This window comes from Sceloporus occidentalis, unplaced genomic scaffold, assembly GCF_023333645.1.
Source record: "Sceloporus occidentalis isolate IW3139 unplaced genomic scaffold, rSceOcc1.0.p SCAF_2, whole genome shotgun sequence".
Taxonomy (NCBI): Eukaryota; Metazoa; Chordata; class Lepidosauria; order Squamata; family Phrynosomatidae; genus Sceloporus; species Sceloporus occidentalis.
In genome coordinates, this window is record NW_028316982.1 from 116931079 (window position 1) to 116943714 (window position 12636).

General features: G+C 45.5%; 1 protein-coding gene across 1 annotated transcript in view; it reads left to right on the plus strand.

Annotated features, from left to right (window-relative positions):
- Positions 1 to 5299: 5299 nt before the first annotated feature.
- ZCCHC24 (zinc finger CCHC-type containing 24) overlaps positions 5300 to 12636 on the plus strand; it is a 153442-nt gene continuing 146105 nt past the window's right edge. The window contains exon 1 of the mRNA XM_089510690.1: positions 5300 to 5892. Within this exon, the coding sequence (XP_089366816.1) occupies positions 5581 to 5892 (312 nt within the window). The 5' untranslated portion in view covers positions 5300 to 5580. The remainder of the gene's footprint in view (positions 5893 to 12636) is intronic.

Sequence of the window (12636 nt, forward strand, 5' to 3'; positions counted from 1 at the left end):
AAACCTTCACCTAAAATTAAACTGAGAAAGCTCTCTACAAAGCTACCATCATCTGAAATTTCAATGCACAGACAGATATAGAAAGCTAGATAAGTAAATAAGCTAAATATAGACTCCTAATTCCTCTGGTCCCACTTTTTCCCAGTTTGGTACCCAGTCCAGATGTTTTGGACTAGAACTCTCATTCCTAACCAGAATGATGTATGAAATCGAATGGATGGCAATTACATTTTAAAAAAACCCATCTTTATTGTTTTATTTTTCAGCTCATAAAACTTGTCAAAATAAATAAAAATAATAAAAATAACAATCCTCCTCTCACTCAAATTTATGCAAACCATGGCCAATTAATCGCAATCCTAGACCTTGTCATTCTCAGTTACTTCCTTATGTCCTTACCAAGTTTACATAAAATATTTTTCTTGCACACTGAGGGACTGTTGGATGAAGTATCTCTCTTGTCATCTCTGTATTATAATTAAGGTTTCCGTAGTAGCCGTAATTCATCATTGCAGATGCTTTATCATTTGACAGTGTTTTCCGCAGCTGTTCAGGGCTGCATCTACACTAAGAGGAAAATCCAGTTTACCTTCAGGTTACCCCATTCTTGTCTAGACACACCAAGGTGAGTTTGGGAGGACCAGTCCACACAATTCTCCCTTTCAAAGACACCCTGGTCCAATAAATCACAGTATACATGGCCTCAGGGCTGTGGTCACTCTAGATGTTCTTTCTCTGACCTCACATGCATTCAAATACAGTATATGTATTTCTGAATTTCTCCCCCCGGCCAACATCGCTATGGAGCACAGTCCACAGACACTAATGCAAATATCTGGATATTACACTCCAAACTGGGATAAATCCCCACTTTCCCCCTTTGAATTAACACCCTGAGACAATGAAGAGACCTGGATTTGGCCTCAGTTATACCATACTATCACAGGGACAGCTTGCTGTGAAAACCAAGTGAGAGCAGTTTATTTGGCCCATGTAGATATGCTCTAAACTGAATTGCTGAGGTTCAAGTTCAAATTGGGGCAGTTTAGGAAGGAAAGCAGAGGTACCAGATGCCTCAAAGGAGGGATAGGAAAACAGGAGGCCCCCATAGAATCTTCTGAGTTATTAGTTACAGGTAATGCTAAAACACTGAAGCATTGCTTCTAAGGGATTCCAGAGCCAGGCATAAAAGCAGGAAAACAAAAGAGGACTAAGGTATAATTGCCAACATTCCCAAGATAGAAAAAAAAAAAAGGATGGGAAAATGGGATAAAACTCTCCAAGTTACCACTGGTAATATTCCTGAATTTTTGGTGAAAAGGTAAGATTGGGAAAAGAGGAAAACTCATGGATTTTCTTTGAGGTATTATGTATGCACCTGGGTGATATTATAAATGGAAGCCAAACCCTCTGTAAATTAAATTTCCCCCTCCTCCGTACCACTCCTGGCAACATACTTTGTTTCAATGAAGCACCATATGCCTCACCGGCACAAAAAAGGTTTATTTTACCATCGTCCTGGACAGGGAAGGCAAATGATGTCCAGTAGTGATCTGTCCATTGGAAAGACAGTGGTGGTGGGGAGCTGACTAAAAATGGTGGTGTCTTCATGTCCCCCCTGAAACCAGTGTGAATCAATGGGACACAAGGAGGAAACACCAGAGTTTCCATTGCCGCCATGGATGAAGAGGCCCATCTGGAGGAGGTGGAGGAAGAACCGCCGGGGCCCAAGGCTCCCACTATGCCACTAGCCTTCAAGTTTGTTGTGGGGTTTTCTTTGGCAAGGTTTGTGAAGGAGTTTGCCTTTCTTTCTTCCTCCTCCTCTTCCTTCTCTCCATGGGAGCCATTTTTCCTCTCCTCCCCTTAAGTGTGAATAACAAAGGGGAGTAAATAGCCCCAGAGAGATTCAATTACAAAATAATCCAGTTTCCACACCGGATTATTTTGTAGTGGGAATGAGCCCTTATTCTTACTCTGACTTGTTAAGAGAGTAACAAGACAAAGCATCAACTGCTGTTGAGTTTGGACATACAGTGAGCATGTTTTGTGCCTTCAAATAATTTCTTATGATGACCCCAAGGCATTGATTTTCTTGGCAAGATTCATCAAAGAAAGTGTGCCATCGCCTTATTCAGAGGCTGAGAGAGCATGACTTTCCCAGAGTCATCCATACCTGATCCATAGCTGAGTGGGGATTTGAGCCCTCTTCTCCTAGAATTATAGGATGCATTCACATGAAGAAAAGTGACGGGAGCATAGATGCTCTTGTCATTATCGTGCAATTGCTTGAAAATTATTGCACAATGTTGCCATAATCACGGCATTATCCCGCAAATAAAGAGTAATTTTAGTGCCAGTTTTCATTCATGGGAAAGTCCTGTGAATGAAGAGTGGCACTAAAATTACTCTTTATTCATGGGATAATACTGTGATTATACCAACGACGCACGACGTCATCTGATAATCGTCAAGCAATCGCACAATAGTGACAGGAGCATCCCACTATGCTCCTGCCATTTTTCATTATGTGAAAGAGTCCATAGTCCAACTCCCAAACCACTACACCACACAAGATGCAATTTTTAACTTACACTAGTAGTGATAATGTGGTATTCATGAGACACACTGTTCATAAATGCTAAACCAGCTTTCTCATGATTCTGGTTTACTGTGACATGGCATTGTGGCAGCAGCAGCCATTTTAGGGCAGTGCCTAAACCCTTAGGGCATACAGCAGTAATACAGTGTGAATTTGCACTACACCAGACACAGAAGCGTCACTCTTACTCTACCATAATTTCGATTTGACATTATGGTTGGCCCTCCTTATCCACAGATTTTTTTATCAAGCAACCATGGCTTGAAAATATATTTTTTTAAAGTATAAATTCCAAATAGCAAGCCTTGATTTTCCATTTTATATAAGAGTCACCATTTTGCTGTGCCATTGTATTGAATGGGACTTGAGCATCCACAGATTATGTTATCCACGGGGGATCCTGAAACCAAACCCCAGCAGATAACAAGGACCCACTGTACTAGAGAACTGTTCATGGAAGAGGAATGGGAATCACACGGTCCCCAAAGTTCTTAGGACTGGAGCATGGCTTTGGCACGGCTTTCTGGCCTCTTAAGATACATGCATCATTTAAACAGCATACCTCCAAAGTGACCCAAAGCAGCTTTATTTTAGCCTGTCTCTTCAGACCTTGAAATACCAATTTTGGTAAGACCAGAAGTGACCCAGGATCCCCAGCAAGGATAGATGTGGCCTATTGAATATAAAATTGGGCAGAAGAAGTTTCCTATGGCGGGGTACATACCGCCACTTTGCGGCGCTCTGCCGCCGCCGCCAGTAGGTCCGCGGGGGAGCCGGAGCCTTCACACGGCCCGACTCCCGCGCGGACCGAAAAAGAAGCTCCAAAATGGAGCTTCTTTTTTTGTCGCGTTTGCGACGTAGCGAGGCGCCAGGGGCGCGCTCGCTACGTCACAAGCGGCGCGACGCGTACGGACGCTCAGCGTCCGATACGCAAAGATGGCGGCGCCCATGTGGAAGGGGCGCCGCCATCTTGTACGTATTCTATACGTACTAGGGTTAGGGGGGTGCGGAAGCACCGCCCCTTCCTAACCCTAGTACGTATAGAAGACGTACTATATGGCGGTATGTATCCCGCCTATGCTTGTTATAGTGTGTGTCACTTGCAATTAGAAATTCACATGTAAGTCAGGCTAAAGCTGCATGGTTCTCCATGTTTATATCCATGCCTGGTGACATGACTGTCTGCTAACTTTGTTTGTAACATACCTTTGCACTCAAGAGCAACACTGAAAGTAGTAACAACAATATAAAAAGAAAATATGGGATGATGCAGTAAGTAACACACGTAAACAGGGCTTTTCAGTGATGGCACCTGGTTTGTGATTTTCACCTTTGAGGCACCAAGTGGAAGACCTTTTTATTCTGCCAGGCATTTTAAGGACTGTGTGGGCGCTTGTTGATCTTAGTGCTTCTAATTTGTTACTGGTTTGTTTATTTATTTAATGTTGCAGTGTTTTCACTCTTTGTTCCTAGTTTTAACTTGGGTTTTGCAGTATTATGGGCTATATCTTGTATCATGTATTCTAGCGCTAACTTGTGCTGTGCCTCATGTGCTGTGCCTCATGTTGAGACCACAAGAATAGGAACAGAGTGTGTTTATACCACAAAAACCTGTAACTTGTAGCATTCCAGTTTCCCCCTAAAAGTAACATTTGAGTCCACAATCCAAATCGTAACTTAAAATGTAACTACATGGGCAGCTTCAAAGGCCCTTAGATGTATAACTGCAACAATGTTCTAAATGAAACTGTTTTCACTGCTTTTACTTTTACTGCTGGCTCAATTATGTCACATGCATTTCTACAATGTAATTTTTTAGCTTTTGCAAAGTGTCCTAGGAGATGGGATCAGGATGGGATCGCTCCCTCATCCTTACAGGGACGTAGCCAAGGGGGGGGATCTTGGGGTCCAGACCCCCCCTTCCATTAGAAAAATGAATGATGCATGCTGCTGTGCCGCCGCGCCCAAGCCCCATTATAATGGTGGCACTTAGTCTGGACCCCCCCTTCCTAAAATCCTGGCTATGACCCTGGTCCTTATCCTGTCTTTGACAGAGATCCTGCAAAAGGCTTTCCAGATTGCAGTGCTATTATCCCATGTACATGTTGCAAGCTTTCGAAGTTGCACCAGCTTCTTCATCAGACAAACAGGAGAATGAAACGGAAGATGTTAGTCTATAGGCCTGCATTTTGCCGTCTCTGGTCTTAGTGCAGATGGGAGGGAGGCAGGGCTATCTACCTGCAGGCTGGCACCTTGGATAGTAGATATTCAAAGTCAGGGCAATTTAAGTTGCAATTCAGAAAACATGTTTCCTTGGGACCCAACATGGAAGCTCTCCTTCCTTGGTGAAGCCATAGGGCTCCTATGTAAGCAGAGAACCCTGAATTTGTCAAGAAGCCTCCATGGTTTTGCATCAGGCAAACTCTTCAGGTGGAGCAGAGGCAAAGCCTGCCAATCACTCCCAACACAGTTAGCCAAACTTTTGCAAGCCCAGCCAGGTCCTCTCTCTGGAGAGGGAGGGAGGCCAGTTTCCTCTCTCCCGATTGGCCCAGCCCTCCCCTCATATTCAAATTCAGCCCCTCATGGAACGTTGAGGGGCCAATGGGCTTCCTCCTCTCGTCCCCCCTCCCTGCAGTTCCCCGGGAGCGCTGTATATATATAGCCCAGGGGGGTGCTGCTGCTGCGCGAGGAAGCCCGCCTTCCAGGAGGAGGCAGAGCGCAGCGGAGGGGCTACTAGAGAGTGGAGGAGAAGCAGCAGCAAAAGAAAGTTTGCCACCAACTTTGCAGCAGAGCAGAAGAGGCGCCCCCGGTTCAGCCCCAGCTATGCTGGCGTTGGGTGGGCAGCTGGGGCGAGGAGGGCTAGCTGGGTCTCCTTAGGGGATCTCCTTCCTCCCAGCCAAAGCAGGGGAGCAGGTCCAGAGGAGGAGGAGGAGGAGGAGGAGGAGGAGGAGGAGGAAGGGGAGCCCTGTGCGCCAGGAAGGATGAGCCTGCTCTCCGCCATCGACACCAGCGCTGCCTCCGTCTACCAGCCCGCCCAGCTCCTCAACTGGGTCTACCTCTCCCTGCAGGACACGCACCAGGCCAGCGCCTTCGATGCCTTCCGCCCGGAGCCTCCGGCCTCCTCCTCCTCCTCCTCCTCCCAGAGCCACCACCACCACCACCAGCAGCAGCAGCAACCCCCTCCGCCGCCCCCGGAGCTCAGCTACCCCTCCGGCAAAGGCAGCGGCGCCGAGCTGGGCTCCTCCCTCAACTCCAGCTATCTCAACAGCTTCCTCCAGCTCCAGAGGAACGAGGTAAAGGGGCCCCGAGGGAGGGGAATCTCTGGGGGAGGAGAGGGAGAGGAGTGGGATGGAGGAGGAGGAGGAGTGGGGAGGAGGAAGAAGAAGGGAGAGGAGGGAGGAAGAGCAGGAGTAAGAAGAAAGAGAGAAGGAGGGGGAGGAAGAAGAGAGGGGGAGGAGGAGGAGGGAAAAAAGAGGGAGAGGAAGAAGAGGAGGAGGAGGAGGAATGGGGGCAGGAGGAGGAAGAAGAAGAGAAGGAGGGGGAGAGGAAGAAGAGGAGGAGGAGGAGGAATGGGGGCAGGAGGAGGAAGAAGAAGAGAAGGAGGGGGAGAGGAAGAAGAGGAGGAGGAGGAGGAATGGGGGCAGGAGGAGGAAGAAGAAGAGAAGGAGGGGGAGAGGAAGAAGAGGAGGAGGAGGAGGAATGGGGGCAGGAGGAGGAAGAAGAAGAGAAGGAGGGGGAGAGGAAGAAGAGGAGCGGGATGGAGGAGGAGGAGAAGTAGAGGGAGAAAGATGAAGAAGAGAGAGGGAAAAGAGGGGAGGGGGAAGAAAAGGAGGAGGAGGGAGGAGAGGGGAGGAAGACGAGGAGGAGGGGAAGAAGAAGAGGGGGACAGGAAGAAGAGGAGGGAGGGGGAGGAAAAAGAGGAAGGGAAGAAGTAGAATTTTAGGAGAGGAAGAAGAGTAGGATGAAGGAGGAGGAGAAGTAGAGGGAGAAAGATGAAGAAGAGAGAGGAAAAAGAGGGGAAGGGGGAGGAGGAGGAGGAGGAGGGGAAGAAGAAGAGTGGGACAAGAAGAAGAGGAGGGAGGGGGAGGAAGAAGAGGAAGGGGAGAAGTAGAATTGGAGGAGAGGAAGAAGAGGAGTGGGATGAAGGAGGAGGAGGAAGAGGAGTGAGAGGAAGAAGAGAGGGAGGAGGAGGAAGAGCAGAAGAGAGAGGAGGAAGAAGAGAAGGAGGGGAGAGGAGGAAGAGGGGGAGGACTGAAGAGGAAGAAGAGAAGAGAAGGAGGAAGAGTAGGGAGGAAGAGGAGGAGGGAAGAAGAAGAGAAGCTGTAGAGAAAGAGGGGGAGAAATAGAAGAGGAGGAAGAAGGAGGAAGAGAAGTAGAGGGATAAGGAGGAAGAGGGGAAGGAGGAGGAAGAAGAGCAGAAGAAAGTGGAAGAAGAAGAGTAGGAGGAGGAGGGGGGAAAGGAAGAAGAGGAGGAAGAGAAAGAGGAGAAAGGAAGGAGTGGGCTGGTGGAGGAGGAGAAGTAGAGAGAGGGAGAGGAAGAGGAGGAGGAGGAAGGGGGGAAAGAGGAGTGAAGAGGAGTGGGGCGGTGGGTTTGGCGAGAGGAGAGAGAGCAGAAGGAGAGACCCGCTTCTCTCAGCCGAGCCCACCCACCACGGCTTCCCAACCTTTTGCCCAAAGGCTTGGAGGGTTTCCTTTTCTAAACAGCTTCTTAAGAAAAAAAAAGCCCCCCCATGTAAAGCCCCTCTTCCCTGCCAGGAAACAGAGCGCCTGACAGGGAAAAGTTGGAAGCCTTTTGGCCTGAGCTGTGTCTGTGTGAGGAGGAGGAGGAGGAGGAAGCCTTGGTGGCGCCCTCTTTCCCAAACTTGGACCGAAAGGTTGGCAAAAGGTTTCCCCCCTGAAACCTTTAGCGCCCGCCATAATGCCCTTTCCAACCCTACAGAGGTGGTGGTGTGTGCATTATGTGTGTTGTGTATTACTATGTGTGTTTCCCTCCCTTGAGGCAACTGGAGTTGGCAGACTTAGGGCGAAGGGGTCAAAGGCCAGGGAGGCCTTGCTTTTAAAAAAATCAAATACAGAAATAATACCGGTTCTTCCTCTGTTGAAACCCAGGAGAGTCGAGAGTATAAAGCTGAAGACCTGATGCCAAAGATGTTGTCAGAAAGTGAGTGTGGCATAGAAGAAAGGTGGAATAAAATAACTGAATTTGAATGCTTTCCTTGGAAAGTGGCATCCACACTACATAACTAATCCGGTTTGGCACTACTTTCACTGCCATGGCTCCGTGCTATGGAATTCTGGGAGTTGTAGTTGGTTGTGCCACAACCAACTACAACTCCCAGAATTCCATAGCACGGAGCCATGGCAGTGAAAGTGGTGCCAAACTGGATTAGTTACACAGTACAAAAAGGCCCTTTTCTTTTTCTGCTGGAGCTTTTTTGGGAGAATCCGGTGGAAGCAGGGCTTGGAAACATGTTCAATTCCTGTTAACATTGTGAATGATGAGAGGGACCAGTTAGTGTTAAGCCACTTGATTTGCTTAGCCATATCCTAATTCAGGGAGATAAGTATCGAGGCATAAGCGACTAAGCAGGGGAAGAGAACTGGACCATCAGGGAATGGTGTCTAATCCGCAATTAAATTCTATTAATTTTGAGATTGGTTTTAGAATTAGCAAAATGGGCAGCCCAGGACTGTCAGGAATATTGTTAAACCTGACAGACAACTGGATTTTTTTTCTTTCTTTCTTGTAAAGTCTCCAGAGCCGTGGTTCCCAAACTCTGCCCCTCCAAATGTTCTAGACCTCAACTCCAGAAGCCCTAGCCAGCTTGGCCAATGGTCAGGAATTCTGGGAGCTGAAGTCCCAAATGTCTGGAGGACCAGAGTTTGGGAACCACTGCCTAGAGTTTCTAATGTTATTTTGGAACTGAAATTTCTTAGGTCTGTGACTTTTTCTTCCTCCCTCTGTTTCCACACTTGGGAATTTCTTTCTTTTGCTCCATGGCTTCTGCTTTTCCTGGGTTAGACCTCTGTGAGTCTAATGCAAAAGAAAGGCACACCTCCATTTGTGTAGGGTGCATATTAGCCTATAGTGGGCTTGGCCTAGGATTGGACTTGAATGCAAACTCAGACTGTGGCGCATAACATCTCGCTCTCTCTAGTTTTATCTCAGTAAGGCAAGCAGAGAACCAGTGTAGTGTAGTGGTTCAAGTGTTGGACTGCAACTCTGAGACCAGGGTTCGAATCCCTGCTCAGCCATGGGGTTTTGGTGAGCTTGGGCAAGCCACACTCTCTTGGCCTTAGAGAAAGTCAAATGCAAATCTTGCCAAGCAACACTCGCGATAGGGTTGCTCTAAGTCAGAAATGACTTGAAGGCACACAAAAAGGCAAGCATTCGTGTTTGCTTTTAGAACGGACTGTCAGCTTCATAAAAATTAAACATCCAGCAGAGTGGTGTGCATGGTCTTTTACACAAGTCAATGAAACTGTCTTTCAGGTATCTGCCAACAAGAGTGCAGACGAGAAGAAAAGGATGTGAACAGTCATTGAGTAGCTCTCTATTTAAAGTACATGGACATGAGACAGGATGGGATCCTTACTTGCTTTAAGCATGCCCCTATTTCTGTCTCTTCCTCTGTGTACAAAGTATCCTCAACAACATACAGAGAGCACCAGAGAAGCATGATGGTTCCTGCTACTGTTGCCATTTCTTTCCTTTTTGATGAAGATGCAGTCTTTTCCCTTCCATCTCTTCTACTGACTGCTGTCATTTAAGATAAAAAAGTTTTGCTCAGTATCGGGGCTCCTTCTTTCTCCCACGTCTTTTCCTTTCCTCTCTTTTCTGTTCATCATACTTGGCATCATCCCCCAAATTATTGTCCAAACTGGTGGAGATGGATGGAAATCGAAGTGTGTGACTTCTGGAGGGCTTTAGGTTGGAAAATGATGCTGTAATAAATGAATAATAATTAATAAAAGTACCAGTGATTATCCCAAGATCAGGCCACTATCAAGTCTTTGTAGCTATAATATAATTTTTGGTTTAGGAGTGTAATAAAGAATCTTCCTCAATAATACAATTTTAAAATCATTTAGGGAAGGGGCTTGATTGAGTTTGGCAGACTTTGAGATATATCAGTAATTCTTATGCTCTTTCCACCAGTGTTCCAGGGACTAGTATATTTGTGCTCTTTAACTACAATTGCTTCTTTCTTTCTTTCTTTCTTTCTTTCTTTCTTTCTTTCTTTCTTGGAAACTTCCCAGGGACCAACAGCTGATGGCTTATGGACTAGCAGGGGCCACCACTTTGAGTAGTACTGGTATAGATATCATGATTTTTCCTAAAGTAGTATTAGTTATTAAGATTAGATGATGTGTCTGTACTTGGTCAAGTCAGAGAAAACAGCTTCTTGAAATATTGTATGTTCAAAATGTTTTTGGTATGTTTTAAGATATATCAGTAATATTCCTATATCTCCCCCAGTGTTATTAGTTGCCCTCAAAGACGGAGTAGTAATTCCAAAATGTGATACTTGCAGTTGTTTGGAGAACTGTTTCACTTTATTCTTTCTTTCTTTCTTTCTTTCTTTCTTTCTTTCTTTCTTTCTTTTATAGCTATCAAATGCCCCCCCCCCCTTTCTTTCTGTTGTATTGTTAGTGTGAGCACTGGACAATAAAATGAGTTAGTTTCCAAAGGAAGTGACTCTAAAGCCATGCCCACATCCTGAAAGCAATCTGCAAATTAGTTAGAAAGGGGCAAAATACCTTGATATCTGTTGTCTTCTGTGATGGTGTGGATTTGTGCTGCTCTACATAAAATGGCTTGGAGATTCATTTAGCTTTGCCCCCAGTGAGCTGCAGTTGCTTTGCATAGTGACAGTGGCAAAGGGTACCTACACTTCGCTTATTGCATATAACTCTGTTTCTGATCACCTTATCTCTGAGTGATGCTGTGAACCAGGGCTGAGAATCATGTGGCCCAAGGGCAGCCTGTGGCGCCAAGGTTATATTTTTGCCCCGCAGTCCTCTCTACAGAAGCCTTTGGGGATGTGAGTCTCCTTTAAAACAAACCCATGTCCTGCACCTTGTTTCAATGAAGAAGAAGTGTAGGAATTGGCCTCCAGTACCTCAGAGGCAGGTCACCTTTTTCTAAACCTTTCCCCACTACACAGTTATAGCACCATGATTCCAGTTTAACCACCATGGCAATGTTCTGTGGAATCATGGTACAGTATTTGCAGTTGAAGTATGTTGAATTCATAGCAAGACAGCCTCACAGAATGTAGCAATGACAATTGAAGTAGAATCCTGCAGCCCCTTCACACTGTGCATATCACTTAAACTGACATGGTTTTGTCATGCAGGATCCTGGGATTTGCAATTTAGAGAGAGGCCATTTGAATTCTCAGCTAAGGCATGTCAGTGCCTTACCAAACTACAGCTCCATGATTCCATGGGATGTAGGCATGTCGATAGTGCTATAATTGTGAAGAGTCAGGGTCCATAGTGTGTAGTGCTAAAGGGGCCCAGGCATTTGCAGTTTAGGGAAGGGTATTCAGAATTTTGTGCCAGAGAGCTCTAGTGCCTTACCAAACTCTAAATCCCCAAAATGCGTAGGTTGCAGTCATGGCAGTTTAAGTGGAATCATAGGGCGGCTGTTGTGTGGACTGGGAAGGTTCAGGTTCAGATACCCATCCGGTCTAAAGTACACTGTGTCTCAGGGTGCATGTACACAATAGAAATAATGCAGTTTGACACCATTTTAACTGCTGTAGTTCCAGCCTGTGAATCCTGGGATATATAGTTTTACAAGGTCTTCTCTACCAAAGAGTGATGATGCCTCACAAATATGCAGATCCCAGGATTCTGTAGGATGGAGCCATCATCATTGAAATCGATCAGGGTCCTCTGGAAGGCTCAGATCTGCTGTAATAATTTTGCGTCTGGCTATGGATGTAGCCAGGTGCTTCTGTGATCCTGCCTGCTTCCCATGGGAAAATCATATTAAGGGGGGGAAATTAAAACAAATAAACCAACAAAAAATAAAAAGGAAAATATACACATGAGACAATCATTTATGCATACATTTCTAGAAGAGATCCACAAAATATGCAAATACGTTTCAAGATGAGAGGGGTTTACCATCCATGGACTGATAGAAGTTGGCTGTTTGTCTTTCCAATGCTGCAGTGTAAATCTTAGCTACTGAAAAGGACATAGAGGATCCATTTTCATTGACCAAACATTAATTTCCAAGATGTAGGCAAATAGTTCAAGAGCACACAAATTCAAAGTCCACAAAATTCACAGACTGCTCTAAAACAAAGTAAATTTGACTGATAACCTTTCCCCAAAAGGCCATTGGGCACAAGCATATCATGTGTTTAAACGATCCATGAGAAGAATTACAACACTGGCATTAACAAACTTACTTAAACATTTGCTAAATAAAAGTTATGTAGTCCCGTGTATAAAAAACAAGACTATTTGCTGTATAAATTGGTGATTAAAATGGATAGATACAGCAAGTATGGAGACTAGAGGCATGATCCATTGAGTAAAACAGGACTATAATTCATTGTTTCATTCACTCCTAAAGTGTTATACAAAGTGTTGGTTATTACATTTAAAGTCCTACATGTTTTGAGTCCAGGTTACCTACAGGATTGCCTTCTCCCTTATAATCTTGCTCCATATGCTCAGGTCCTATCGGAGACATGTATTCCACTCAGCCAGGACTAGGTTGGCAACTGTCAGCCACAGGACTACTTTGTTTCAGTTAGTCTCAAAGGTTTCTCTACATACTGATTCTACAGACTAACATGGCTATATCTTTGAATGTTGTCTTAACATTGGCTTTGTGGGCTAGGGTTGATAGGATGTGCAGTCCAACAGCTTCTGGGGAGCTGCACATTTCTAGCAGTGATTACTTTATCAAAGCACTTGTTTTGAGCACCCTAAAATACTGATTTGGCACTGAAAACTTTTTATTAGTGCACAATGCTTTTGACAGTTCTCCAGATGTTTTAGACAACAATGTT